Source organism: Laetiporus sulphureus (genome assembly GCF_001632365.1).
Source record: "Laetiporus sulphureus 93-53 unplaced genomic scaffold LAESUscaffold_16, whole genome shotgun sequence".
Classification (NCBI taxonomy): domain Eukaryota; kingdom Fungi; phylum Basidiomycota; class Agaricomycetes; order Polyporales; family Laetiporaceae; genus Laetiporus; species Laetiporus sulphureus.
In genome coordinates, this window is record NW_024468525.1 from 568,258 (window position 1) to 593,325 (window position 25,068).

General features: G+C 52.2%; 12 protein-coding genes across 12 annotated transcripts; 7 read left to right on the top strand and 5 right to left on the bottom strand.

The window, feature by feature from the left end:
• The first annotated feature begins 83 nt into the window (after positions 1–83).
• LAESUDRAFT_725247 (MFS general substrate transporter) lies at positions 84–2,417 on the top strand. The gene is made up of 10 exons (XM_040908786.1): positions 84–211; positions 273–530; positions 585–601; positions 657–748; positions 800–913; positions 972–1,119; positions 1,183–1,397; positions 1,460–1,747; positions 1,815–2,141; positions 2,196–2,417. Coding segments are annotated over exons 1-9 (1,437 nt in total). The 5' UTR covers positions 84–209; the 3' UTR covers positions 2,118–2,141; positions 2,196–2,417.
• Positions 2,017–3,198, bottom strand: LAESUDRAFT_699264 (ESCRT-II complex vps25 subunit). Its single transcript, XM_040906377.1, has 6 exons — positions 3,120–3,198; positions 2,990–3,054; positions 2,897–2,939; positions 2,676–2,836; positions 2,471–2,616; positions 2,017–2,418 (listed from the first exon to the last, which is right to left on the bottom strand). The coding sequence occupies exons 2-6, from the start codon at positions 3,018–3,020 to the stop codon at positions 2,218–2,220; spliced, it is 582 nt and encodes a 193-aa protein (XP_040765075.1). The 5' UTR covers positions 3,021–3,054; positions 3,120–3,198; the 3' UTR covers positions 2,017–2,217.
• A 516-nt stretch (positions 3,199–3,714) lies between these two features.
• LAESUDRAFT_749614 (uncharacterized protein) lies at positions 3,715–5,599 on the bottom strand. Its single transcript, XM_040911567.1, has 10 exons — positions 5,539–5,599; positions 5,314–5,484; positions 5,154–5,267; positions 4,936–5,100; positions 4,814–4,882; positions 4,740–4,757; positions 4,590–4,676; positions 4,316–4,496; positions 4,128–4,255; positions 3,715–4,078 (listed from the first exon to the last, which is right to left on the bottom strand). Exons 2-10 carry the CDS (start codon positions 5,431–5,433, stop codon positions 4,022–4,024), a joined length of 939 nt encoding a protein of 312 aa, XP_040765076.1. The 5' UTR covers positions 5,434–5,484; positions 5,539–5,599; the 3' UTR covers positions 3,715–4,021.
• Positions 5,600–5,975: 376 nt separating this feature from the next.
• LAESUDRAFT_124757 (uncharacterized protein) lies at positions 5,976–7,141 on the top strand. The gene is made up of 2 exons (XM_040901264.1): positions 5,976–6,777; positions 6,835–7,141. The coding sequence occupies exons 1-2, from the start codon at positions 6,046–6,048 to the stop codon at positions 6,859–6,861; spliced, it is 759 nt and encodes a 252-aa protein (XP_040765077.1). The 5' UTR covers positions 5,976–6,045; the 3' UTR covers positions 6,862–7,141.
• Positions 7,142–7,479: 338 nt separating this feature from the next.
• Positions 7,480–8,673, top strand: LAESUDRAFT_651799 (uncharacterized protein; the record flags this gene model as incomplete). The annotated part of the gene is made up of 3 exons (XM_040904318.1): positions 7,480–7,687; positions 7,750–7,811; positions 7,876–8,673. 3 exons carry the CDS (start codon positions 7,480–7,482, stop codon positions 8,671–8,673), a joined length of 1,068 nt encoding a protein of 355 aa, XP_040765078.1.
• A 1,193-nt stretch (positions 8,674–9,866) lies between these two features.
• Positions 9,867–11,778, bottom strand: LAESUDRAFT_725251 (uncharacterized protein). The gene is made up of 2 exons (XM_040908787.1): positions 11,664–11,778; positions 9,867–11,614 (listed from the first exon to the last, which is right to left on the bottom strand). Exon 2 carries the CDS (start codon positions 11,565–11,567, stop codon positions 10,089–10,091), a length of 1,479 nt encoding a protein of 492 aa, XP_040765079.1. The 5' UTR covers positions 11,568–11,614; positions 11,664–11,778; the 3' UTR covers positions 9,867–10,088.
• On the top strand, positions 11,664–12,209 carry LAESUDRAFT_725252 (uncharacterized protein). The gene is made up of 2 exons (XM_040908788.1): positions 11,664–11,778; positions 11,845–12,209. Exons 1-2 carry the CDS (start codon positions 11,732–11,734, stop codon positions 12,095–12,097), a joined length of 300 nt encoding a protein of 99 aa, XP_040765080.1. The 5' UTR covers positions 11,664–11,731; the 3' UTR covers positions 12,098–12,209.
• Positions 12,210–13,458: 1,249 nt separating this feature from the next.
• On the top strand, positions 13,459–14,019 carry LAESUDRAFT_725256 (uncharacterized protein). Its single transcript, XM_040908789.1, has 3 exons — positions 13,459–13,707; positions 13,765–13,865; positions 13,950–14,019. The coding sequence occupies exon 1, from the start codon at positions 13,504–13,506 to the stop codon at positions 13,693–13,695; it is 192 nt and encodes a 63-aa protein (XP_040765081.1). The 5' UTR covers positions 13,459–13,503; the 3' UTR covers positions 13,696–13,707; positions 13,765–13,865; positions 13,950–14,019.
• A 382-nt stretch (positions 14,020–14,401) lies between these two features.
• LAESUDRAFT_725258 (uncharacterized protein) lies at positions 14,402–14,781 on the bottom strand. Its single transcript, XM_040908790.1, has one exon. The coding sequence runs from the start codon at positions 14,663–14,665 to the stop codon at positions 14,447–14,449; it is 219 nt and encodes a 72-aa protein (XP_040765082.1). The 5' UTR covers positions 14,666–14,781; the 3' UTR covers positions 14,402–14,446.
• Positions 14,782–16,113: 1,332 nt separating this feature from the next.
• On the top strand, positions 16,114–18,069 carry LAESUDRAFT_812323 (thioredoxin-like protein). The gene is made up of 6 exons (XM_040914394.1): positions 16,114–16,509; positions 16,620–16,658; positions 16,719–16,862; positions 16,914–17,063; positions 17,127–17,346; positions 17,400–18,069. The coding sequence occupies exons 1-6, from the start codon at positions 16,366–16,368 to the stop codon at positions 17,795–17,797; spliced, it is 1,095 nt and encodes a 364-aa protein (XP_040765083.1). The 5' UTR covers positions 16,114–16,365; the 3' UTR covers positions 17,798–18,069.
• A 1,617-nt stretch (positions 18,070–19,686) lies between these two features.
• On the top strand, positions 19,687–20,687 carry LAESUDRAFT_699280 (uncharacterized protein). Its single transcript, XM_040906378.1, has 2 exons — positions 19,687–20,180; positions 20,230–20,687. Exons 1-2 carry the CDS (start codon positions 20,063–20,065, stop codon positions 20,499–20,501), a joined length of 390 nt encoding a protein of 129 aa, XP_040765084.1. The 5' UTR covers positions 19,687–20,062; the 3' UTR covers positions 20,502–20,687.
• An 859-nt stretch (positions 20,688–21,546) lies between these two features.
• On the bottom strand, positions 21,547–25,001 carry LAESUDRAFT_699284 (glycosyltransferase family 66 protein). The gene is made up of 12 exons (XM_040906379.1): positions 24,747–25,001; positions 24,675–24,692; positions 24,585–24,621; positions 24,333–24,532; positions 24,045–24,274; positions 23,808–23,993; positions 23,538–23,745; positions 22,701–23,482; positions 22,360–22,645; positions 22,214–22,302; positions 22,135–22,163; positions 21,547–22,072 (listed from the first exon to the last, which is right to left on the bottom strand). The coding sequence occupies exons 1-12, from the start codon at positions 24,902–24,904 to the stop codon at positions 21,947–21,949; spliced, it is 2,349 nt and encodes a 782-aa protein (XP_040765085.1). The 5' UTR covers positions 24,905–25,001; the 3' UTR covers positions 21,547–21,946.
• Between the last annotated feature and the right edge of the window lie 67 nt (positions 25,002–25,068).

Consider the following 25,068-nt stretch of genomic DNA (forward strand, 5'->3'; position numbering starts at 1 on the left):
GCCACAGGCGCGTGCACAATTGCGTGACGGCTGCACTCGCTATCCACCGTCGATTACAAATGATGTACGTGACGCTTGCTCGCAGACTTATGCATCCACTTGCACAGGCCTTTTGAGGACGGATTCTCTCCTGCAACGTATGACTTTTCTGGTGTGAGAGCAGAACGACGCATGCTAACGATCCAGTGATGCTGCGCCAATCGGATCACATGTGAGTCACAGGAAGTAGTAACGTAATTGCTAGCAACTCATGAAGATCTCTCATATTGCAGGACAGACCCTTTAGACATGGAGCCCGGACATTCCATAAAACTCAGCGACTATGAGATGTATCCTATCCCTTGCGAAGGAGAGCCGGCCGAGTCTCAGTCTCAGGCTGCGCAACTAAACCAGACGGAATCAGTACTCAGTTCCTCGGTACACGAGACTTCCGTGCAGGAGCTGGCTCCCGTGGATGGCGGATGGAAGGCCTGGCGATTCTGCGCAGCTGGCGTTGTACTCGAAGCCATGATATGGGGATTTGGGTACAGGTATGAGTCACTGGACATTTCACGATGTTAAGCATTCATGCTGATGATTCACAGCTATGGTATCTTCCAAGGTATGTAGGATTCTACGCGCTTGTAGATTGACGCCTCCACTCGAGAATGCGATAGATTATTACACGTCCAATCCACCATTTGAGCACGCGTCCGTTGTCTCTATCGCGGCAGTAGGAACTACATCAATAGGGATACAATTTGGGGAGGCAAGTCTTAACAGAAATGACCAGTTCCATTGTCATTGAGTACGATTGTAGACGATATTTCTTTCACTCTTCTTTGAGCGCTATCCGGACTGGCTAAAGGCAAGCGCCTGGGTTGGCTTGCTGATCGCCTTTGCCTCTCTCCTGTTGGCGAGCTTTGCTACCGAGGTGAGGTCATGGCTTTATCTTCCGGAGGCTAAATAGAGGCTGAACAATCCGTATATAGCTATGGCACCTCATTCTCCTACAGGGTGTGTGCTTCGGCATCAGCGGAGGCCTCATTTACTATCCCATCATTGTCTGGCTTCCGCAATGGTTCGTTCGCCGGCGCGGCCTTGCCTCGGGCATCATCTTTTCAGGCTCTGGCGTTGGCGGTCAGTCCATCTTATACCGTATCATCTCCGTTTCGCCATTCATAGCACCCAATCCTGCTACAGGCTTCGCATTCCCGTTCATGCTGCAAACCATGCTAGAGAAATATGGGTTCCGTTGGACGTTGCGTATCTGGTCATTCTTCACGCTCGTAACCGTCGGTGTAGCAGTGCTCGGTATGACGCCCCGTCTGCCCGTGCCCAAGTTCCGACGCGGGCAGAGGCCACGATTCATTCCTCCGCAGATGCACTTCCTCAGAAGACCTATGTTCTGGGCATTGGTAGATTTCGTTTCACCAACGGGAATGAATTACGTACTGACGTATCGTATCTCACGACATAGGGCATCGCGACCGTTCTGCAGGTCCTCTCGTACAACTCCGTCTCACTATACATTGCTACATACACCAAGGTCATCTCCACGGCGTTCGAGGCGTCGGTAGTGCTCGCGCTCTTCAACTCCTCCGGCGTCATCTTCCAGGTGCTCACCGGGCACCTGTGCGACCGGATCCCGTACACGTGGGTCATGTTCGTTAGCACGTTCGCCGGTGGCCTGTCCGTGTTCCTCCTCTGGGGCTTTGCGCGTACTCTCCCTCTCGTCTTTGTGTTCTCGGTCGTCTTCGGCGGCTTGGTGAGTACACTTTCCAACAGCAGCAAATATTGCATCACAGCTGAATTGATTTTTATGGTGGACTCAGATGAGCGGCTTTAACTCTGTGGAGCTCCTCGCGATCGCAGACTGTGCGGGTAGCAAGCCCGAGCAGTCAAGCATCATCTGGGCGCTCTGTTTCGTTTTTAGGGGCATTGCGTCAGTAGTCGGACCGCTGGTATCCGGTACCCTGTACGATCTGGGGAAAACATCACCGCATGCGTCCGAGATGAGCTATGGGGCGTACGGGTTCCAGGCGCTGGAGATATTCGTCGGGGTTTGTGCTGTGGCGACCAGCGTTTCGAGTATTGTTGTGGCGGCTACGAGGAGCAGAGTGCAGGTCCAGTCGTGATGGGGTATATAGTCATGATATATGGTCGGTAGCATTTCCAACGGTTTTTACGCGAGGGTATGTTACTGATACACGTAGTTATGGGCTTGGGGTATATGGTTCACTTCCCAGGGTTCCCGCCCAGTAATCGGACACCTTCCCCATCCGACACAGCAATGATTTGTGCCCGATTTGTCTTTGTCAAGGTGTTCACTGCCTTGCGCAAGAGGGTGGTTGGAATGCCTAATAGCGGTGAGGGTACCGGTGGCTCGATGATCTCGTAGAATGTCAGGATAGTGTTCAGTTGACCGGTTGATGATGCCTGCATGTGTGTGAGGGAAGCCGACATCAACAACGAGAGAATACGTGCGTACCCAGTCATGTAGAACTTCTGCCCATTCCTCTGGTTGTCGCCAGTGAAGCAAGACAGTTCGTGTCTGCTTAGCGGGCTCGTACACAGCTCGATTCTTCGTGACCATGTCGGCAAGAATGAGTGAGAGATGTGATGGCGTGATGCGTCCTGCTCGATACAATTGATAATTCGAGTATGAGCTCGGGTCGCAAAGGTAAGACACTCACGGTTTATCCGTTCATTTCGCAGAATCTCGTCCCAGTCATTTCCAGCAGTCTCGGCGTCCTCCACACGTATGTAGAACAGCTGGCGATGCCGCGCGTACGAGAGGATCAGTCTGGACCACTGTTCAGTGAGGATGGCTTGTGTGGCGACGTTGGGTTGCTGTCTGCGAACTCGTGATTAGGAGCGATCGTAGAGGGCGTGACGCATGGAAGCGAATTCTGACGTGAAGAAAGGCGGTGCAGAGTGAATGGAAGGTAGCAGATACCCTGCCATGGAATCAGTGGTTGAAAGAGTGAGAATGCACATCTATATGCACCTAATGGTGTAGTGTGCTTTGAAAGAGCCATAGCTGGAGATACGTGGCCGCGGTATTCGTTATGACTACATGCCAATACAATTCATGTCAATGTTCCGTGTCAGTTTTCACGCTGCTCGTCGCTGCTTGCCTTGTCTATGCAGATGGGGATGATGAAGATAGCGCTTGTCGGGTAGGATCACTGTATCTGGTCCGCACAGAGCCACTGCAGACATGAAGGCATTTGCAAATGTGTGTTTTAGAGTGACCTTTGCATAGTGCCCTAATTATCAAAAACGTATTTAAGTGTAATTTAGTAACATCAAATAATTGCACAAATGAACGATTGCAAATGCTGATCATATCCCATGTGGTGTGCACTGCGATCATCCAAGAGCTCTCGATCGAGATGCATTTCGATCGCATCACCCTCGCCCGCCCTTGCACCATCATCAACTCAGGGCTAAGTACGGCTCATTCTATCTGAGATTCTCATCGGCACCCGCTCAGCTTGAAAAAAAATGAGAGCCAAAAGACCGGCACACTATGCTAGGAGCCTGCGATCGTGCTAGCCCCCCACAGGTTTTCTATGGCATGAAGCGATATAGATGTGCCCTGGCCGTTGCTTAATGGGTGACATTGTGCGGAGCTCTGAGGTTCCGGTCTTCTTTGCCATCATTAATTTGTCTATCTGACCAGTCGGTACTGCATACTGAACGCGGATGCTGGACGTTTTGGAACTGGAAACGGGATGCCATATCCTGAGCACCTTTACCGGAAGAACTGGAACAGCTTGATTGAAAGATATAGCATTGCCTAAGGGTGCTTGATCACTGTTGATCGTGTACATTGGAGGGGAGGATAAATCATTATCGGATATGCATACGATGAATAAATGGGGTATCGATCACTGGCACACAGGAAGGCAGCGCTTGTACGAACAACTGATTGATCGGCAACCTGACCATCGCTCTGTTGAGGAACCGTCGTACAGCAGAGGAGTGGGTTGAGTCATCGAAGACAGAAAACGGTCAGGAAGGAGATATCACAGCATCAATCTTCCTCGCTTTGGTCGCCCAAGAAGGCCATGATGCTCTGTCGAGCGGTAGTCTGACGGGAGATAAGATAAAGAATGCAGGCTCAGGCAGGAAAGACTTACCCGAGGTCGTCTCGGAACATCGCCCTCCTCGTCCGAATCATCCGCATCCTCCTGTTGAGCGCGACCTCTTTTTCGTGCACGCTCCGAGGAACTTGACACCACCGCTTTCTGAAAATTCTGCACGTCCTCTGAGCAGTGCATATGAGCGGGTGAAACAAGCATCGAAGCAAAACCAGCGGGCAGCGTACCTAGTTCCTTCGCCAACTCCCGCTTCGCCCGGATCGTCTTAGCTTGCTCCATGCTGAAACGGCCGGTCATGCCGAGGTCGCTGAGGATGGCCTTCAGTCGCTTGATCTGCGCGGACGGCGTGTCGAGGTCCTTGAACTCCTTCGACCAGGCCTTCCGCACGCCGCACGCGACAACAAACGACTGGACATCACGTTATCGATGAGTAGATCAAACATCAAGCGGATGTATATGTGAGATATGGACATTGCCACTCGTTGTGAAGACGAGGCATACCTTCATGCGTTTGATGGTCTCTTCATCTTTGGATAGTTCCTTTGCGGGCTGCTTGCCCTTCTTTTCCTTTGTTTGCTTCTTTGCCTTCTGAACAGCAGCATATCAATCAGTACATATACCCACGAGCTGTAAAACGGGAAAACAGCTTACAGATTTCGCCTCCAAGTCCTACAATGCAAAGTTCTGTTAGACGTTTGAGCAAGGAACCAGATTCACTTATTCACCTCGCCCTTCTTCTTGCGGCTTTGCTTTGGTGGCTCGTCGATGAGAACAGACATCTCAGACTCGCTTTTCTACATTAGATAGCCTCAGAAGACGTACGCCCACACTGCAGAGAGTAGCTCACGTAGCCACTGTCGACAAGCTTCACGCTCGTTTCGCCACCTTCCTCCGCCTCGGGAGTCACTTCCTTAGATGGTGGTACACTCGCGACTGGCGAAGCATTGAACTCTTCAATGGCCGCCTTATGGCGCTTCTTGGGCGGTTCTGCAGCCGCCTCAGCGTCGGATTCCTGGGGTGAAGGGTTCAGTCACAGGGTGTGTGTATTCAAAGCCCAGCACATACACCGTTAGAGACTATTTGTTCCGTTTTAGCCTTGCTTTGACGTTTTGCCTTTGGCGAGCTACCAGATGGTGCAGCGTCCTCTTCCATATCTTCATCTGACGATGGAACAACGGACTAAAGAACTTGAGAAGCTTTCTGTACGAGATATTTGTATACGTACGGAAGACCGCTGTTTCTTTGTAGGTTTCGGAGAACCCGACTTGGCCGCTTTCTTCCTTGCCTTCTTCTCCTTCGGTGCCGGCTTCGAACGCGGTTTCTTACCCTTCTCGCCATCGCTCATTTTCGATTTGGCTTTTTTGGGTTTCTCCTCTTCACGTTTCACAAATTCATCCTATGAAAATGTATATGATAAGAAGCATGCATTGATAGTGCGATCGTGACATACAACGGCGGCTGCAGTGACCTCCTTGACCAGCTTCCTATATTCCTTCTCCTCCAGTGCACCACTTTCAAGCTCCAGCCTTCTCTCCACCTCTTGACGCAACGTCGAGTTTTTCCAATATCTTCCACATTTCGACGAACATAAGTCCACGATGTTACACCTGGAGTCCTGGACACACGGTAGGACGTACCCCGACTCTAGCTTTCCATCTCGGTCGGCCTCCACGAGGATCTCGCGTACGCATCGGCTGATCGCATCCTTGTCGGGTTCAGACATCCTGGCAGCGGTAGACGTGCTGACGCGGACTTTGCAATGGGAAGCACACTGCGGTCTGAGAACGGGCCACTCGCGAGTGTATAGACGCATTTGGTTGTGTTTGGACGCGCGTCGCGTCGCGCTTGTCACGTGTGACGCGACGCGTTCGCAACGCGTCCCGGTACCACGTGTGGTCGCGTCTCCCGGCCCCTTGTCTCACTCACGCTGTTCGCATCCGTCGCTGCAAGTTTCACTATGTCCACCAAAACACCTGTTCTCGCCATTGCAGACCCGGAGGGTTCTCTATCGACATGTACGCCGTACCTCATGCCTTTTCACATCGCGTACTCGGGTCCAGCTCCTGTATCGACATACTTCCGAGTCAAACCCGCATCGACACCCACGCATGGGAAACAGGCCAGTGCTGAAGTCCCAAAGACACAAGAAGACGAGTCATCGCAAGCCGTCACCCTCGCCGCCAATTCATCCTCCTCATCACAATCCACGCTCGTCGCCAGCTCGTCAAGCGCTTCGCTCGATGTCACTTTGCCTGCTGCACGTTCTCAGGATACGATTGTGGCAGGTGATCAGGCGATGACTGACGTAGACGCGGAAGTTGAAGAACCGAAGAGATTCATCGCCGCGTTCCGGGGGCGGACTGTTCAGGGCTTGCAAGTGACCCTGCCCGTAGGCTACGGAGGATTAGTTTTGCGCACGCCAGATGAAAAACCAAAGAATGACTCGCCCCAGGGGAGAACGGGAGAAAAGAAAAGGAAGGGTGGCATGCGATTGACCCGGCATTCAGCACGAGCGGTCATTGACGATGATGCCGAAGAGACGCTGGACGATCCAGACACCCCCGTGCGGAGGCTGCAGCCCACCGCGACATTCTCATCATTCGTGCTCTGGAATCAAGATATTCCGGTAGACGACGGCAGGGATGAGTATCTGCGATCATTGACGGAATGGACGAGACTCGCAGCGGAGGTGCGCGATTCCCTCGGCGAGTCATCACGTCCGAATTCGGACTGACATTTTGACAAGATACACCGTTGCGAAGAGGACAGTTGATGGGCGTACGAGGTGCGAGGCACAAGCCCTCCCCAGGCGGGGAGTGTAGTCCGTTCCCGATGGTCAATCGGTGAAAGCAGTTCAGAGCCGTGTGCATCAATGCTTTTCGTCGTTGCGGAGCTTGGCTTTGACGACGTGTACTTGTTGTGTGATGGTTTCGGACAGCCAAAACACGCTACTCTATGTTCGACCCTTTTCAATAAGTTTAAGTGCGCATTATACCTGCCTGCCTGCAGGGCTGCGCACAGGCGTACATGTTTGTCGCTGTGTCGCGGTTCCTGGAATCTGCACATCAATAAACTCTTGCCTATTGTGGCAAGTCTAGTGTTCAGCGCCGGCATCAAGCTTGGCGCTCATTAATCATTCGTCGGCAGACTGACGCCGGGCTCATGCGAGATAAAAGGCAGCCGGCGGCGCGTGCATACACCCTCCTTCCTCCCCCCGAGACAGGACCATCCACTCCTTGACAAAGTCACTCCTTATTCGCCTCTGGTATCTGGGTCCCGTTTTCCAATACCCTGTGAGTTATTGAGCTCGATCTCGCAGTGATCATTCGTTCCTCACGCCGTCTTTGTAAAGTCTGAACTCTGTACAATCGCATCCGAAAAAAATTGTACGATGTTTGTATCAGCCGTCTCTGCTGCAATTCTTGCTATCGCAGCGCTTGTGCGCGCCGATCCGGACCCGACAACGCCCAGCCCCGGTGCCGTATACGATGAAGGCTCTACGTGCGACGTCGCTTGGATTGCAGATACTTCTGGTGTATGGAAGACCATGAACATCGAGCTCATGACCGGTAACAACTATCAGATGCAGTTGCTCACGAGTACGTCTCTTTTTGAGTCCTTTATTGATGATCTCACAAACATTCTGTATTTTGAATTGTAGCCATAGCCACCGTGGATGGGACTGACGCCAGTAAAGCCTCATACAGTTACCCTTGCCCTGATGTACGTTTCTCCGTACCGCAGGTCGTTTCTCTTCGTTGATTCGAGCTGACATCACACTCTACAGGTTGACCCGAATTCTGCGATCTACTTCTATCAGTTTACCTCGCCCGATTCCGCTAATGTCTACTGGACGGGCCGCTTCGCCATCGCGACTGCCGACGGCTCAACGACGCCGCCAACCGAGAGCACCGTGTATAACGGCGAAACCGTCTACTGGGGCAATGGCGCGCTTGTCGGCTCGTCCGGCACGGGCACCGCCGCGTCGTCAGGCGAGAGTTCTGTTGCCCCCACCGAGACGGCAACAGCGACGCCAACAGACAGCACCACCTTGTCAACTGTCGTCTCTACGCCTACGAGTATCTCACCGGATTCAGCGACTTCATCTGCAAGCTCGACTGTCATCGCGTCGCCGACGTCCGCCACAGAATCCGCGTCGCCGACGTCCGCCACAGAATCCGCGTCGCTGACATCCGCCACAGACTCCGCGTCGCCGACATCCGCCACAGATTCCGCGTCTTCGTCTGGGCTTGGTATCACCGAGGTCGTGCAGGTTACTTCGTCTGCTACTACTTCGTCTGCTACTTCCACCGGGTCTGCGTCGACTATTTCCTCCGATAACGCGTCGAACACTTCTGCGAGCCAAACCCCTGCGACCTCATCTGGGATGTCTTCGGTCTCTCGTGCGAGCACGGCTGCTCCTGCGACAACCTCTGACGCAAGCAGCGGGACCTCCTCTGCCAACGGGGCGAATTCTTCGTCTGGAAGCAACTCGACTAGCGGTGCACTGAAAGTGCACGGCCAAGTCCTTCAGGCATCCATCGCGCTCGGCATCGCAGCAGTCACCTTCTTTGTAGCCATGTAACCGCTGCCATCTCCTCTTCCACCTCTTGTCTCTGCCGCTGGCCCGAAAATCCCTTCCGGGCTGTCCTGTCTCTACTGTGAAAACCAGCACGGCCATCTCTTTCGCCCGTATATAGTGTACACGCCACATATTGTGCTTTAGTTGCTCTGACCGTAGACGCTGACCCAGACGTGATGTAATGTACTGACTTACTTATTGTTGCACTTTGGCCCGACCGCTTGTTTGTACGAACCTCGTACGGTCGTGTTGTTTCGGTAATACAAGTAGTGAGTTAGAAGTAAATAAACCGACCAACATCATGATACCCCCACACACCGAGTCCGCTACGAATTTTCATTTAATAGTTGCGCGTTTGTGACGCGATCGTCCCTGTCTGCCCATCCAGGAAGCTGATATCCTGTTGAGCGTTTTTCACAACGAACGCGTTTCCTTTCACTTTCATACGCAAACTTGTCAGTTCTGAAACAAAGGGAAGTGTTTGCAGGTCATGGCACCCAACAACTGCGTCATATGCCCCGAAATCCTCTTGGTCTCTTTAAAGTCTGCATCTCGCCGTGGCCCTCATCATGACTGCATAGCCATCAGAGAAGACGGATCATCCGTTGCACCTGGACACACCCAATGCCTGATCATTTGAACCGCTCAATTGCCTGCAAACACGATTCCCACGTACCTCCTTGTGCCCGCGAGCTAGGCCCAGGACCGCCGACATCGTAGCGCGCGCCTACTTCGACGGGCGGTCTCCGAGTGAGGAAGTCGCTGGAAAACGTCCATCGAGAGTTTATCTGAAGTCACTCCGGATGCCCGTGCCCGCCGACGGATGTTGAAATACGGTCGGGTCTTGGAAGGTGATGTTCATCTGATTACCGCCCGGCGACGAGTGCTGCGACAGTTCTGACGTTATGTCCATGCGACAATAGTGCGGATAGTCAGTGTAAAGCAGAATGTGATGGCAGAGGACGTCAGGAAGTCCATGCTGATGTGCACGGTTGTTATATGCGGTTCAGTGGGGGAGACATGGTATCAACGCCACCGACGCGCCGACGCGTTGGGTCACGTGCGAGCGAATTTAGACGCGCGTGACTTGACGCCTTCATCCTCGTCGCCGAGGGCCGAGCCGCAAGCTCCTGGCTGTCTGCGGTATGCTCATCATGATGGCTTGTTATGCAAAGTAGTGAGATCTCGCTCTCTATCATCAAGATTTCTGGGCGAATCTCACCGAAGAGCCGAATGTGATTCTCGAAATATTCCGACAGCGATGCAATGGAACTCATTGATTAGCCTACAGACATACGGTATCGTTGCGTACATGAAGCATTTTGCGCGAGATCCTAACCTAAGATACAACAAGTTTTGGTTCTGCCTGGACTTTGTCACACGGGTCATAACGAAGGTGAGATTTGATACTCCATTCTCTAGATATCTGATTTCCTGCCTCCCATGGCTCTGAAGAAGCCGCGCACGTTCATTTTCGACGGTGATTTACCACTGTCGTTATGAGCGACTTTCCTTGCCGCCATTGAGCGGGTGTCAGACCGTGATGAAACGCGTGGCGGTTCTGATGGGCGCTGATGTGAGTGATGGTGGGGAGGCAGAGGGACGAGCGCAGGCGCAGGCTCGAATGAACTCTCGAGGAAGTCTTTCCGCATATCGTCCAGCGGGTTTGTCGGGCACTTCGACGCAGAGCTGGGAGTTGCTCGCCGACGGTCCTTGTTCAGTGCAGAGGCAGGTTCGTCGGGCACGGGGAATATGTCAAGCAGGAACTCGGGCTTGCGGAGATGCGGTGCTGGTCGGCGGTGTCGTGTTGGTAGTGCAAGCGCCGACATTCCTGGTCTTCGCATTGCGGAGCCGCTCCCGAACACAGCAACGTCGTCTCGCGCGTCCGCATCGTCCTGCATGGCATACCGCGGGTCGAGGTCCGAGTCATCGCTCGACACGCTCCATCTCCTCTCATCTCGGCCAATGCGCGACGCGCCGGAAGCAGAGCCGAAGCGGACCCAGCCCCCATCGACGTCGCCGTCGCACTCGTCATCCGCGCCCAACAGATGCGCATACTCCCACTCCTCGTCTTGGTCGCGCCAGACGCCCCCTTGACCATCCCTCCAAGCATCACCGACACCGACGAGAACGCCGTTCACCATCTGTGCGCCACCGGCGCGCGCCTGGGCTTCTGCGAAGCGTCTAATGTGATCGTCCATCTTGCCTCCATCGGCGAGCTGCGCGAGCGCGAGCTCCGTGGCGAATGTCGGCGGGCAGTATTTGGCATACTGCGATTTCTTGCTCTTGCTCACGGTGTCCTTCGATTGGGCGCGAGTAGTCGCGGGCACCTTCGGAATGGATTTCTTCACGAGGGGAACAGGAGCGGGCATGTTGGTGGAATTCGAGCTGGAACGGGTAGATTTCAATGCAGAGAGCGAGCGGAAGTGCTTGAGACCGCGTCGAGCTGGCTTTTTAGGAGCTTGCGATGCAGGGGTAGATGGATATGCGGCAGAAAAAGGTGTATAGGGGACGGCCACGAAGACAGAAGCGTATCCGACTGTGGTGAGATCGTGCTTGAAGTCCTTCGCGGATGGGGTGATACAACTCGCAGATGACCTTTCTAATGAAGTAACTGACGGGCGGTGCGTGTTGGATATCTGAGATTTCTGTTTTGGCGTGGGCGGTGCTGGAGATCCCGGTTGGACGTTGGCTATCCAGGCAGTGATGGCCGATGTGGTTGGCGATCGAGAACTACCTGATATGGGCTTGTTCGAGCTAGAGGAAGCCTCGGCAGGTGTAGCAGGAAGAGGCTTTGTGGGGCGTTTCTTCTGCGGTGGTGGGTGTAGCAGGAAAGAATACTTCGGTGCTGATTGTGTCGTTTCTGTAGCAGGAAATTCGGCAAGGGCAACGGACATAGAATTGGGTAGGTGGGTTGGCGTCTCGAACCAAACTGCTGCCACAACTTCGATCAGTCAAAGCGTCATCAGACAGTTGAGGCGGTGAGTACTCACATGGATTGTGGCTGAACTCTACCACACGGATAATCTCAAACGTGTTTCAGGTACGATGATGCCACAAAATGCAAGGTACGCTCGTTCGTTTATTTCACCGGACAGATATTGCAGGCTGAGGGGGGAAGGGGGACGTTGGCCTTAACAGATGATCGAGAAGCTGCAAACCAGTGGTACTTACACGAACGTGGCCAAGGATAGCTGCAGTTGAACAAAGTACGATCTCTGACAAGGCTCCTCTTGTACCGAGTGCGGGACAAAAGCGGGCCACCACGACAATGAACAATAACCATCGTTGGACGAGCACTATAAATGCCTTGCGAGCGCCCCGCCCCATACGCGCTGCTGGACGAACACAATCAGCCATAATACCGTCGACCGGAACCCTGGGTAGCGCGAAATGTGGCTTCGCTCGCGTTAATAGTGCTCGCTGAGCTCTGGTTATTGTTTCCGTCTGACATTTAGCAAGCAGTTCCCGGGTCCACCTTGCGAATACAAGGCCTTCCTTTCTCGGAGGAGGCTCACGTGGCATAGACGCTCGACAAGACAATAAGCAATGCTGCGCGTCAATGTCGCGTGCCCGCTGCAATGACAATAAAGCCTGCTATCGCTGACTTCTTTGCCTGGCTCACTCGTGCCTCCGTCTCCTTCTAGCGGCACTAGCATCGCAGAGCCTACCCACGCAATTGTTGACGTCCTCACCTCGACTCTCTCTAGCCGCAAATCCTCCGTCTCGAAGCTGCTATCGCTGTGTCTGCGCCTGGTCATGCCACCTCTCCGCCATCTTGATCAACGACAGCCGAAAAGCTCAATTGTGCTGTGGCGACGCCTCATTGTCGGTGATCTTACTGCTCGTGTCCCGGTGGTCACCGTGATAATGCCGTGTCGACGTACTGATGTCACTGTCGTTGACAGCCCTCGGTTGCCACGCTTGCGTCTGTACTACCATGTCAAGTTGCAATCCCGCACTGTATGTTCTGTTGTCGACATCCTATTGCATGATGGTGGTTCTGGATTTCGACTTTTCTCTTCACCAATAGTTATGCCTAGCATGCTCTTAGGAATCCGGCTCCTGACATGCTAAAGCTATTGCACAATTGTCGGAATGATTGGAACACTCATTTGTTCTCTGTGCAGGTCTTCCCTCGCTTCACGGTGCTTTTGGATCACAACCGTCGATGGTTACTGCAGGCGTACCGATACGTTATACCCGAACTTCTAAATTCAACTGTCAGTGGCTGTGTAGCATGACTGCATGGTTTTCTCAGCTTGCGTAATCCTGATACACTCCTGCTTTCGTCTCTCGTCGGTCATTCAGCAGACTCGGACACTCTTTCCGTACAGGTATGATCAACGGGAGTGATTGAAACGTCTATGCGCTCATGATCGCTTCCGATCCATACGCGTGGCTAATGCGTGCTCGCGATGCTGTGAACTATTCCAAAACTCTATCTGACCGGCGGCAGCTCAACAACTCTTTGATATTCTAGTGCGCTTTAGTTGGCTCTCCGGTCCGCGATAAGCGGAGCAACTGACTTTTGGGTTCCGTAGATTCTTCGGAGAACAGTTGAACGTGTTAACGTGACACATCTGTGGTTGCGTGGATTTCATTGTGCTATAATATGCTCGTCAATGCCGTTGATCTACGCAGCTCCTTTCGATGACGCCGTTCGTTGGCCTGTAGACCTAATCAGATAAAACGGGATCTAAGCGCGATATTCAGTGAGGCACACTTCAGGGTGGGGCTTCTATGATGCAATGCAATATCTGCGTGTACCTGAAGTCTCATCGGAAGGTATAGCACAATTCTAGGTCATCATGCAGCCAGCGGCGGGCAAAGATGGATGGCCTCCCCAGTACCGATGTCCTGGAGAGGTCGCTGATCATGAATCCCTGTCTACTTCATCTAAGTACAACGCCGGAAATTTTGTTGGGCTTATGCGGAGCATCACGCAACAATTCTGCGAAGATCATTCACGCTAAGAGTCATGCGGCGGCGGCGAATTTGTTTAAGGGTGGCAGTGGATCTTGAGATGACACAGAGGTGAGTAACGTTTCTCGCCACTTTTGTTCCCTACCAAGCGAACTAACTCGTTATAAGCTCTGATGTCATCTCAATGCCTAAATACGTTGCAGTGTATGATAAATGTCATCGATTACTGCCGAGCATACAAGCTATTGCAACCGTGGCGATTATGGCAGGTCCGTGATGTCGGTTTCTCGATGCTACCACATTGATGGGGAAAGGAATCTTATGGATATCTTTTGTCCACTGACTGCAAATAGCGCCTATTCTCAAGACGACCAACAGTAAATGAAGTGACCTGCGCGAGCTGAGGAGCGCGCCGCGATTGTGCATTAGAACCCAGACAACGGGAGTGTAACCTCAGCGAATCACGAGGGAGGTTGGCCTGTTCCCTTCGGCGGCCGGCTATGGTGGAGTTAAATGAAACCCACATGTGTTCTGTTCCCCCAGGAGGCTAGCACCTAGCGCCCCTCATGTCATCGATGGCTCACGACAGGCTTTCTCCATGAGTGCGGAGCTGACGAGAGGGTGAGTAAGTTGAACGAAATCGCTCTTCATTTTGGTTCTCTGAAGCTGAGAATGAAGTTATCAGGACATCAGCATCTATTCAAGGAATGCGAAGACATACCTTCAGTATGACCTTCAGGGGTTCCTCGCTCTGGGGAATGCCCCATGCCCTTTTTCCTCCTTCAGAGCAATGTGGGGGATCTCTCGTTTATGTAAAACGTACATCATACCGCTCGACGTAGTCGCACGCTCATAGAAAGTTCCAGGCCGGTCCTCGGCGGAATGCCGAGCTCACGAACGCAGGATCCCGTGGCCGTGCTCCAAGGTAGTCGCCGAAAACAGGAAACGAGAACAGGCCTGATCGTTCATTGGCCGTATCCTGCGAAAGGAGCTGGACGCGACCAACCCACCCGCCGGAAAAGTCTTTCTCTCCCGATTTGACGAGGATTTTCACGTCTTTCAACTTCATCCTCTTCGCCGGCGATGGCTGGAGCAGAGCACGGGAAAGAGAATATCAAGCGATAACCGTCCAGTGCCGTTTAGACATGGTGAGCACCACAGCGAGCACGTTGGTCACTTGTGGGTATCGCAGACGAGTCGGCCCTTTCCATCATGTTATGGTGAATGCATATATGTTCGATTTTTAGAATATTATATCCACAGCTCAGAAGACCGACGGTTCGACATGCTGTCTCTGGCTTTCTAGGCAACGCAACCGCTGTCGACATCACCTTTTTGAACAATCCCTTCCGAACACCAGTGATGCTTCTTTGAAGGCAACGTGAAGCGAGAAGCCTCGCTTGCGAAGAATCTCACTACGAGGGACGGACCAGCCTGCGAACGTTGATAGGAGTTAAGCAGCGTGAACCGGGCTCCCTTCGAATATGAAAACCTCAAGCGCGGGCTCTCACCGCAGGGATTGCTGCGAGAATGGTGAGAATTGAGAAGCCCGAGAAGGTATCATAGCTGGCTGCTTCCTTTTCCATCGGGTTTTTAACTTTTTGTAACGTAATCGTATGCTTGACATGCATACTTTGGAGGCCTTCATCTCACGCAATGGGGTTATTCATATGCTGAGTTCCGATGTCAACCGTTCACATCGTGTTGACGACATCAACCGATAGCACGATTCTCATATCCTATGAGAAGGGCTTGGCTTCGTGGCCAATTAATTATGCTAAGATGAGAGATATTTTAGATATCGAATGCCTCCTCGCTATTCATGGGTGCACAACAAATCGGTCCCGATAGTCAGGTCCGCTTGCTAGATAGGAGTTCCAAGTTGTCATTGCGTCTTCTGCTTGTACGGCTCAAGCACGTTCACCGGTGATTGTTCTTACTAGATCTTAGTAGTGCATATGATCTCGACTTCGAGCCTTTTCGTTCCTACGTTAGTAAGTAGGGCCACTCGATCTAGGGCTTCCTTCTCAGTCACATGCCAGTAAGATGCCACCTGTCGGCTTCCGTAGCACGCATGATACTAGCAGCATGTCTGAACTCATACCTTCCGATGTTCGTGCTACAGTACTGAGATAGCAGGCAAGTGAGGCTAGTCACCGAGAGGCACGTGCTTTGCGCATGTGAGAAATCATGTAGCTAGAATGAAAAGGCTGTCACCACACTGCTATCAGAATGGATTGATAAGAACGTCTGAAGAATGGTAGTTATGTAGGTCTGAATTCTGAACATCGGCACTTTCCCATCGTGCTGAAAGGGTCGTATCTGGTAAGTATGGTAGTACCCATGCAATGCCTCATGCTCTGAGTCCGAGCGAGTTTATCATTATAATGCTCAGCCGAATCGTGTTTAGGACGGGTTCCTTTAATTTGTATGCCTAACCTAGCTAAGAAAATAACCACGTGACCGCGTTTGCGACGTGTTCTCCGATCATTGGTCGCACTAGCCCTTGCTGTTGCTCGTGGATTATGTCGAACGAAACAAAACGTCAAGAGTGATCTTTTACGAGAAAGGCATAGTTGGCGAATCAAGTTGAATTGAATTAACGGTGCAGTCTTTGCATAGTGAATCGTGGTGATAGCCAGCTGGAGAGTTGCGGGCGGGCAGACACGTCAGCGTGACATTTGACGCGGCGATCTGCAAACAACTTTGTCCTTGAACGTTGAACGTTGAACTCTGAACTTTTCTACCACTGCATCAACACCAATCACCATGTACTGGACAGTATTGCCATCTGTGCTTCTGCCCCTCATTCTAGCCGTATCACCTCCACTGGTAACTGCTGCGTTGTTCCCTACAAATACGCAGGTGAAGATGCTGGACGCGCTGGGTTTCAGGAAATCCATGAAGCAGAATGTACGTAAGCTGCTGGAATATTCATCTCTTTGGTTATAGTACTTCGTGGTTACTCAACATCCTTGGTTGTGGAGTATATCGTGTACTGACTCGAGTCACTCGATTTCCAGTCAACTTCCGTAGTTGCTTTCGTAGCGCCGTGGTGCGGGGTATGTATGGTCTCTTTTGTTGAAATATTTCGTAACGTTAATTTGGCCGTACATTGGCAGCATTGTCAGAGGATGGCACCCGAGTACAGCAAGGCCGCCGAAGCACTCTCACCCATGGTTCCTCTTTATGCTGTAGATTGCGATCAAGATGCGAATAAACGGCTCTGTTCGGAACAGGGTGTGCAAGGGTTCCCCACAGTCAAGGTCCGGTGGATCTCACATCGCACGTTAGGAATATGCTCATGTCTCCACCAGCTGTATCCTCGTGGTGGGAAGTCCCAACCAATCAGCTTTGACAGCGGGAGCCGCACAGCCAACAACTTCTTCTATTGGGCTTCCCGGAATATTCCACATGGTGTGAAAAGACTTGAGAAAGTGGCAGATATTGCGGATTGGTCCAACAAAGTCAGTTGACTCTACCACTTTGCTTGTATGCATCATCGAGATGATATTTTCCTATCCACCAAGAATGTCGCAAAACCTCGCGCCCTCCTTTTGACGTCGAACAAGGACATCCCTCTCATGTGGAAGGCCTTGGGAAACAAATACAAGGATTCGATCACTTTCGCTATTCTATACGACAAAAGTGGAAAGGGCGCGGTGAAACTAGGTGCAGAGGAAACCGCGGATAAGGGATCCAAGGTTCTCATATACCCTGCAGGGTCACCGCATTTTGCCCGGTTCGAAGGTCACTGTCGTGCTCACACTCTATATGATCTGATAACTAATCATTCCATATAGGCAGTCAGAAATACAAACCACTTGACAAGTACCTCAAAGATGTTGTGGATGGTACAGCTGTCTTCCCTGAAGATCAATCGAAAGACGGAACTCGGTCAATGTCAGTGCCTTCGACGCCAGAAGGCCAAGAAGTCCTCCGTGCCGCGGGAGCGTCGGCGAGAGATGAAGCCACAGAAAGCTCCCCTGTATCCCCGAATTCTCCCGTTCCCAACTCCGACACCGAACCGAGCGATAAATTGGAATCTCCCACAGCGTCACCTGAAGATTCTACCATTGTGAGCTTGAACGACATAGACGGAATATACGAAGCGAAGCTAGTATCTGCATCGGCGGAAAAAGCTGGTGGAGAATCGGGGAAGAGGAGTGAGGAGGGCAATCATGCCAAGGATGAGCTGTAGATTGTATCTTTTTCACCCCTGGATCTGATATCTCTTGTACGTGTACACTATTCCAGTCGGTACCGGATACCCTCACGTGATCTAGGCTAGTAGTTACATCGTTAAGATAGGCCGCCCTACATGTCGAATGTTGATTGCCTGAGGACTCAAGCTCAAGTACTCACCGGGCCCCAACAATTTTGGTTATAACGAGCGGCTCTGGAGATAATGAGTGGTCAATATGTGCTATGTGCAACAGCATCGATGCTGGACGCGGTCGCCGTCTGGAATACAAGATGCTCATGTTTCGATGGAGAAGCCATCAAGTCTTTTCCATCTACAAATCAAAGTTAATGCGCGGCACGTTGGGATTAGCATCATGTGCGTTACTCATCTCTGTATTAGGGCATTGACGACGCTGGCATCGCCAATGTAACTACGTGTGAAACAGGGCATGTCGACGACTTCCAAGGTTGTTGGCAATTTCCTTGGCAGCTACCCTCATTGCGAGAAGACTGCATCTTTGCGAACAGAGCAATGCCACCCGCTCACCACGATTGGGCCCTGTAAGTCGGCTAAGTCTCGAATGCATGGTTGCTTACTTTTTCCTTTTCCTGCTCATCGTTTCGATCACCTGATTTCTGCTCCCAGGGTCGGGTTCTTAGAGCATGGTCGACATGGACGAAGACTACGGCAGGTCCAGATGCTCTCTTCTCTCCCTCATTTGGGGCGTTGAAATGAGTGTTCCGTGTCTTCTATGGGTACCCGTGTGTACTCTGCTCACGGCCTCGGATTGAACCAAAGTTCTGGAAGACAGGAGTTTAGCATCAGCGGCACGCTTGATCAGGTCGAGAGTGGTGCATTGTACACATGTTTCATGAGTTGGACGATGGACCGTCCTCGACCCGTCGGAAACGTGTGATACACGGCTCAAGGCTATGCTAAACCTTGAATGTCGCACAGGTCTGGTGCTAGCCTGACCGCGCCGACTACCGACTCGGATTGCACGGGATTTGGAGCAAAAAACGTTTGCACTACTTTCTCAAAATATCCCCCGAGATGGTGGCATCGTTGGTGGTGAAACATACGAAGACCAGCAGAATTACACTAGACTTTCAGAATCTGAGCCCGTCTGCCGCACACCAAATCTGTGAACATCGCGGAGCATTGGCATCCACTGGCACTTTTTCTCTGCTCGCTAAAGTGACATACTTTCACGGCCTATTTCACGGCGCCCTTCACTGTGACTGCAACGAGCAATGATTTTCCCTGCAGGTTCAGTTGGCCGGCCTGGGGCTTGAACGGTCCCTTCAGAAGCCGGGTCTCCGTGATCGCTCTTTCTTGGTTTTCGGCGCCTCTTCTTGCCACGACACACGACGTGCCCGGGCGGCCGCTTCGCATTGGAGACCAAGTGCCCTAGCAATCCGCTCTACGGACAAGTCATCTTCGTACCAAGGATCGATGGTACTTCGATAATTGCCGTAAGATGACAATCTTCCACAGCAACCGCCCTACTCGAACGTCTACAGGCTCCGCGAGGCTCTAGCAGTGTTTGTTCAAGCATCTCATCGATCTGCTCAGACGGATGGTACTCTTGGGTGATGGCCTGCATGGAAAGCGAAGGTGCGCGAGCTAATTCTCATTCATGGCTTAATCTTAGATCGCCCACATCGCCTGATCACTGCGTGGTTCGCGGTGACGACCAAATTACTCGCTGAATATTTGGCCGCGCCGCACTTATCGCCATCTTCGCTTAGGAATGGGGATGCAGTGAAGTTCAACACTTCTCTTATCAGATGTTCTGAGCTGTCACGATGTGCTCTACTAAGAAGCATCTCAGTGGCGACCCTAACGGTCGAACCGTCATGATCGTGGTTCCTGAGAGCATCTCGCTTTGTCGGTGGATCGTCTGGACTGTAGAACCGTTGCGCATGGCCGCCGAGCGGAAGCCGACATGGAGTCTGATGCATTGACCAATGATCTGGCACGTCCAATTTCGGAAGTAGAACTATCCCCGCCTTGTGCAATGTTGATCCGCAATACCCAGGATGCACACCGCAGCTTAACCAAACGCTGAAGTTTGTCGACGTTCTCACTCACTAACCAGCGCGTTCTCTCGCCCTACGGCGTCTGCCGTTTGGACTTCTCTGACACGGTCGTGGGTGCGCGGCAATAGCTCGTAAATGAAGACTTGGAGTACATCCGCTAGGAGCCCAATGCTATATAAGATCTGTTAAGCACTCAAGCTCACCAGCACCTTCCTGTCCTTCCAGTAATCTTTTAAACATGTCTACCAATCCCGGCGGCCAACAGTCCAAGTTCCGTCTCAACCCAAAGCCCACGTACAGCGAGAGAATGTCTGAGACCCGCAGCGAGATCAGACGAATCATGAGGGACGCTCTACGTGCGTGAATTTTCTGTGATCGTTTGCAAGCTTGAATAACCCTGTCTAGGTACCATCACACACGATGATGTCGCGACCATGCACTGGCCGACATACTGGAAGGACGTGGTCGCACGATACCATGTCATCATTGAAGGGTGGCCCCAGGACGTGCCCTTCAGGAACCTCAGCGACGTCTCCAACCTCGGCAAGTTGGAGCAGCTCTTGACGGGCTGGCAGAACGGCACCATTTATTTTCGCCGGCTCACCGATGCCGAATTCGCAACCCTGAGTGCGCAGCATGACGCAGCTCTTCAGGAGGGCCAAGGGGACGGGATTTGAGGACGGATGACCAGAGCGAATGACACAGGGCAGGCTGAGGCGCGGAGATGCTGGTAGCATTGAGGTGTTGGAACAGGATACCCGAATCGGCATTGGAGCGGCCGTAATCTATTATCATTTCTATGCATTGGATGTGTTGTCATTTGCAACTGTATTTATTCTGGCTCTGGTGGCAAGTGGCTGAAGGCATTTGACTATGGTAATGTATCATTAGCATCAAGGTTTGAGCAGATCTATCACCTGGCTTCCGGGCGATCCCTTCTGCATATAAAAATTGTACATCAGGTGTACCAAGTCTTGAAGTTATCTCCACATTAACCCTTCGACGAATGATCGACGAGAAAACGTCATTAAGCGGACACGCGTACTTTGAAGGCAGTATGGTACTGTTATGCGTTCGCGGGCAGCATTCTGTTCATCCAAATTCCTCGATACTCCTGATTGCCATGATCCACTAACGGTACCTTCCATGGATAGTTTCCGTGGTCCAGCGCGCGCTATATGATTATCAGATAATGCAAGCACCGATCAGCATGCCTGCGTTCATTCAAGCGGCCTGTCAGTAGGCGCACATATACATCTTGAGACCCTTACACTTACGCACAGAATTACTTCGCCGACCTCCTGGAGAGCTCTCTCCCCATTCGTGCTTCAGCATACTCGCTCCTCATGTAAGAGACGCCTCCCGAGATCACAACGAAGGAGCTTGACAGATGCCTACTGGTCAAGCGTAATCGTTGAAGAGCATATCGGATGTGCCAAGCAGGAGGTGCTCCTGGTAGTTGTAGACGCGATGTCAATTAGGTAGGAATGGTCTGACGCAGACGGCGACCTAAGTAGCACGGGGCACACAACGCGGCAAGATCACCAATATTACGCTACACAGACATCATCGCCTGATGGTTACGAGATTCGGCTCTCACATTGTGCGCTTTTGATTCCGAGATGACCGTTGGAATCCGGATACGTCCGAGAGAGTGAACGCGTTTCCTGGAGATGTTATCAGATAATCTGCCGTTCTCTCGGCCTCGATGTTCAGGTGGAGGCACCGCGGTGTCTCGGAAGTGAGTGAAACGTCCAACGCACACGGTCATGCAAGTATGGCGTAGGCTACTCGACGCAAACAGGACCACAACATTGAGCAGAGCGCGCTCAAATTCTGCACGTTCACATCAATGTCCACGCACGTAGCAAGACGGACAGGCAAAGTACTCGGGAGAAGTCATTTGCATGGGAAGGCGCGTTCTCCACGCTCAAGGAGGGAAGCTGTCTGACATATGGGCACGCGCCCGGCATATATAAATAATGAGGTCACGGACAGAAGAGCCGGCAGCTCGTAGATGGCCATGAATTGCCAAAACACTGACGGCGGACTACATGCTGACAATAGTGGATAAATTGGTGGCACGATTGACACAGCAAAATAGAAACAAGACAGAACTTGTCTAAGCAATAGCTCTCCGCCTCGGCTGCGGTTTTGTCTTCTTCTTCTTCTTCCCCTCTGAAAAGGCGTTAGCGGCTTTGAGGTCGCGTCCCAAGATATCATCCTTCTTGACTTGGTATATCCGGACCTAGAGAGGGTATATCGACTGTCAGATTACGAAATGACGTACATATCTGTTTGCAGACTCACAATCCAGTTTTCCGAGGTGAATGCCTCATCTGTGAGAGGGGCATGAGCATCGATAGGAGATTCCACCGGATAAGCGTACCTAAATAGTCTAATGTCGGCCCCACCTTTGGCATCTGCTGGCCACGGACGCGGTCCAAAGCTTGATTGCCGCCAAACAGTTCAGCAAAGCTTACCGCATCTATTCAGTCATGCATCCACAGAAGTCTAAGAGGGCAGCCAACTCACCGGTAGTAAGACATCCTGTACATCAGACTGTTCTTCATCGTTGGTGATGCTTGGTCGTCGACCCTGTACTCCCCGTTAGCCGTAAAGTAGTTCGGCTCCTGTATTTCGTCCGGCCAAACGCCTTGGGCAATGCGAACCATCCACAAGAATTTGTTGATGTCGTCTCCAGAATACCCAAGCAGGCCACCGAAGATGACCAGGACATAGTCGACGTCATGCTTTCGCAGGATCGGATAGGCGACTTCCTCGCTGCTCGACATTGCCTTCCCTACGGTGGCAATGTGCGCTGGAATATGATGTGTGCGTCATTAAATCGCAGCCAATAGATGACAAAGACCTACTGTTATTCCATGTATTGTTGTCGACCAAAGTCGGCCGATCAGCCATACCCGCAATCTGATATCCATAATCCCACCAGCTCATGACCACCGCGGTCTCTGGTGTATTTTGCCTGAGCCAGTAGTATGCCTCACGGAAATCATCGATAATGTGTTGACTACCATCCTGGTTTGTAGTAGCCAAGACGACTGATGGCGAAGAATATGCAGTCGACGTCACGTACGTGCAGTGAAGCACGAAGAAGAGCAGCATGCCGATAGCATTCAGGATTACAGCACCGCGAGTGTCAAGACCGAAGATGCCGTGTGGTTTGTTATCTTTCTTAGATGGAGAGGCGACTGCAGTAAGAGTGGAGAGCAGGCCGTCAAGCGGACCGTTCCGATGTACAGGTGGTGCCTTCTTCGCCTTCTTGCTGGAGGCCGTAGCACTGGCGGAGCCAGCTGAGACGGCAGTAGAGCTGCCGCTGACGCTGTCACCATCGTCGTCGTCTTCCACGGCATCCGGCTCTGTGGGATCCAGATAGGTATCTAGCAATGACGAGAACGCAACGGCGGCAGAGACGCAGACCACGGGCGTGAGTGTGAGCATCAGCCGGACCATTACGCCGGCAAAGTAGCTGGCAACAACCGCATAGATGATGACGAAGACATGTTCGTCACGCAGCTCACGGAAGCACAGTATAACGCCTGCAGGGAACAAGAATATTAGGAGCTGCAGATCCATGAAGAACGAGGGCCAAGCGGTGGGCTGATGCTCCGAGACAGACGCGATGATCGGGATGTACCTGCGATGGTCAGCGGTGAGCAAAGTACACAGTGAAGGCGGAAGACCAGCTTCACTTCTTAGCATAACCCGTGTCCCACAACGAGTAGAAACGTCCCGTCCACGGCGCGATCCACCCCTTGTACGTGAGTCCGATGATCGCCAAGGCTCCGAGTATGCCCATTGCAACGACGGAGGCATAGAGCAGGCTTTGAAACTGCTTTGATGACACATGGCTGCGTACCAGCTCAGCGAAAGCGACGATCTGCAGCAGTCCAAAGACACCTGATGATGGTCCGGATGAGCTCCGACGGTGTGTGGTAATTGACAATTTCGGTAGTACCAACCTAGGGCCGCCATGTGTTCGCTAGTGCGTACCGGTTGGAAGCCCACGAATGGGACTTGCATGCTGGCGAGCGTCCCGATGGCGTACCACGAGGAGTATGCTACGTACAGGCGGCTGCTGAAGCGGCCCATGAGGATCAGGGCGAATGCATGGAGGGGGATCATGTTCGTAATAAATGCATATCCGCCTGCAAACATCCCGTCAGACGTAATGCATTGAAGCGCTGCGGTTCACTTACCCCAGGCCGCCACCATGTAGAAATAGAACAGAGCGGCTAGGGTGCCGAAAAATGCACTTCCAGTCTTGAGCGCCTTGATCCAGAGGAAGAATGTGAACATCAGGAGGAAGATGGCAATGGCCTCATTGTCATAAGATCCCGCGACGGATCGGGAAATATAGCCAGGAACAATACCGATGAAGGCAGCTGCAAGGAGGCCGGCACTTTCGTCCTTCAGTTCCTTGGTAAACCTAGCATCCCTCCGGTCAATCTCCATTTCAACCAAGCGCCTGCCCTCAGGAGACGTACATGTATGTGGACCAGGCGGTAAGTGCACTAAACCCTGGTGCGAGTAGCACACAAATGTTCCGTATGTCCACAGGAAGGTTAAGCGCATGAAGCACGTTGTATATTACGCCACTAGTTGCCATAAGACCGGGATAGATTGTGCCTCCAACAACACGGCCCAACGGGTACCATGCCGTGGGGTCAAACCAATTCCAGAATTCCTATCATCCCAAGTGAATAACTTCGTTGACATTGCAGTCAAAGGGCACCCACATAGAATCCTTGTGATGCTATGACTTTAGTTGCCCGGCTAAACGACGTATTACGTTTGGACACGTTTTACATCCAATACGGAACGCTTACTAGTTAAACCACGGGTCACTAGTTTGTCGCGTCAGCTGAGACAATGGCTGTCCTCAATACATGTGGACGTACAATTCGTGTATGACACTCTCAAAATTGACGACAGCGAACAAACGTGACGCAATACCCGCAGCAGAGATGAGCGCGAGTGCCACGATTCGCAACAGGGAGGAGGTGTTCGCGACGGTCGTCGGAGACAAATCCGACGCCAGCGAGTATGCCATAGGCATGGCTGCTAGTTGACGACGCAGAGAGCGTCGACGGGGGGCAGCAGGATGTGCAGAAAGAGAGACAAGGAAAGGATACAGCAAGCTCAGTGGGCCCGCAGTCGCGTAGACTTGGCAGACACGTCGCGCGTATGCGGGCTGCTTAGTCATCAGCCTCTACGAATTTT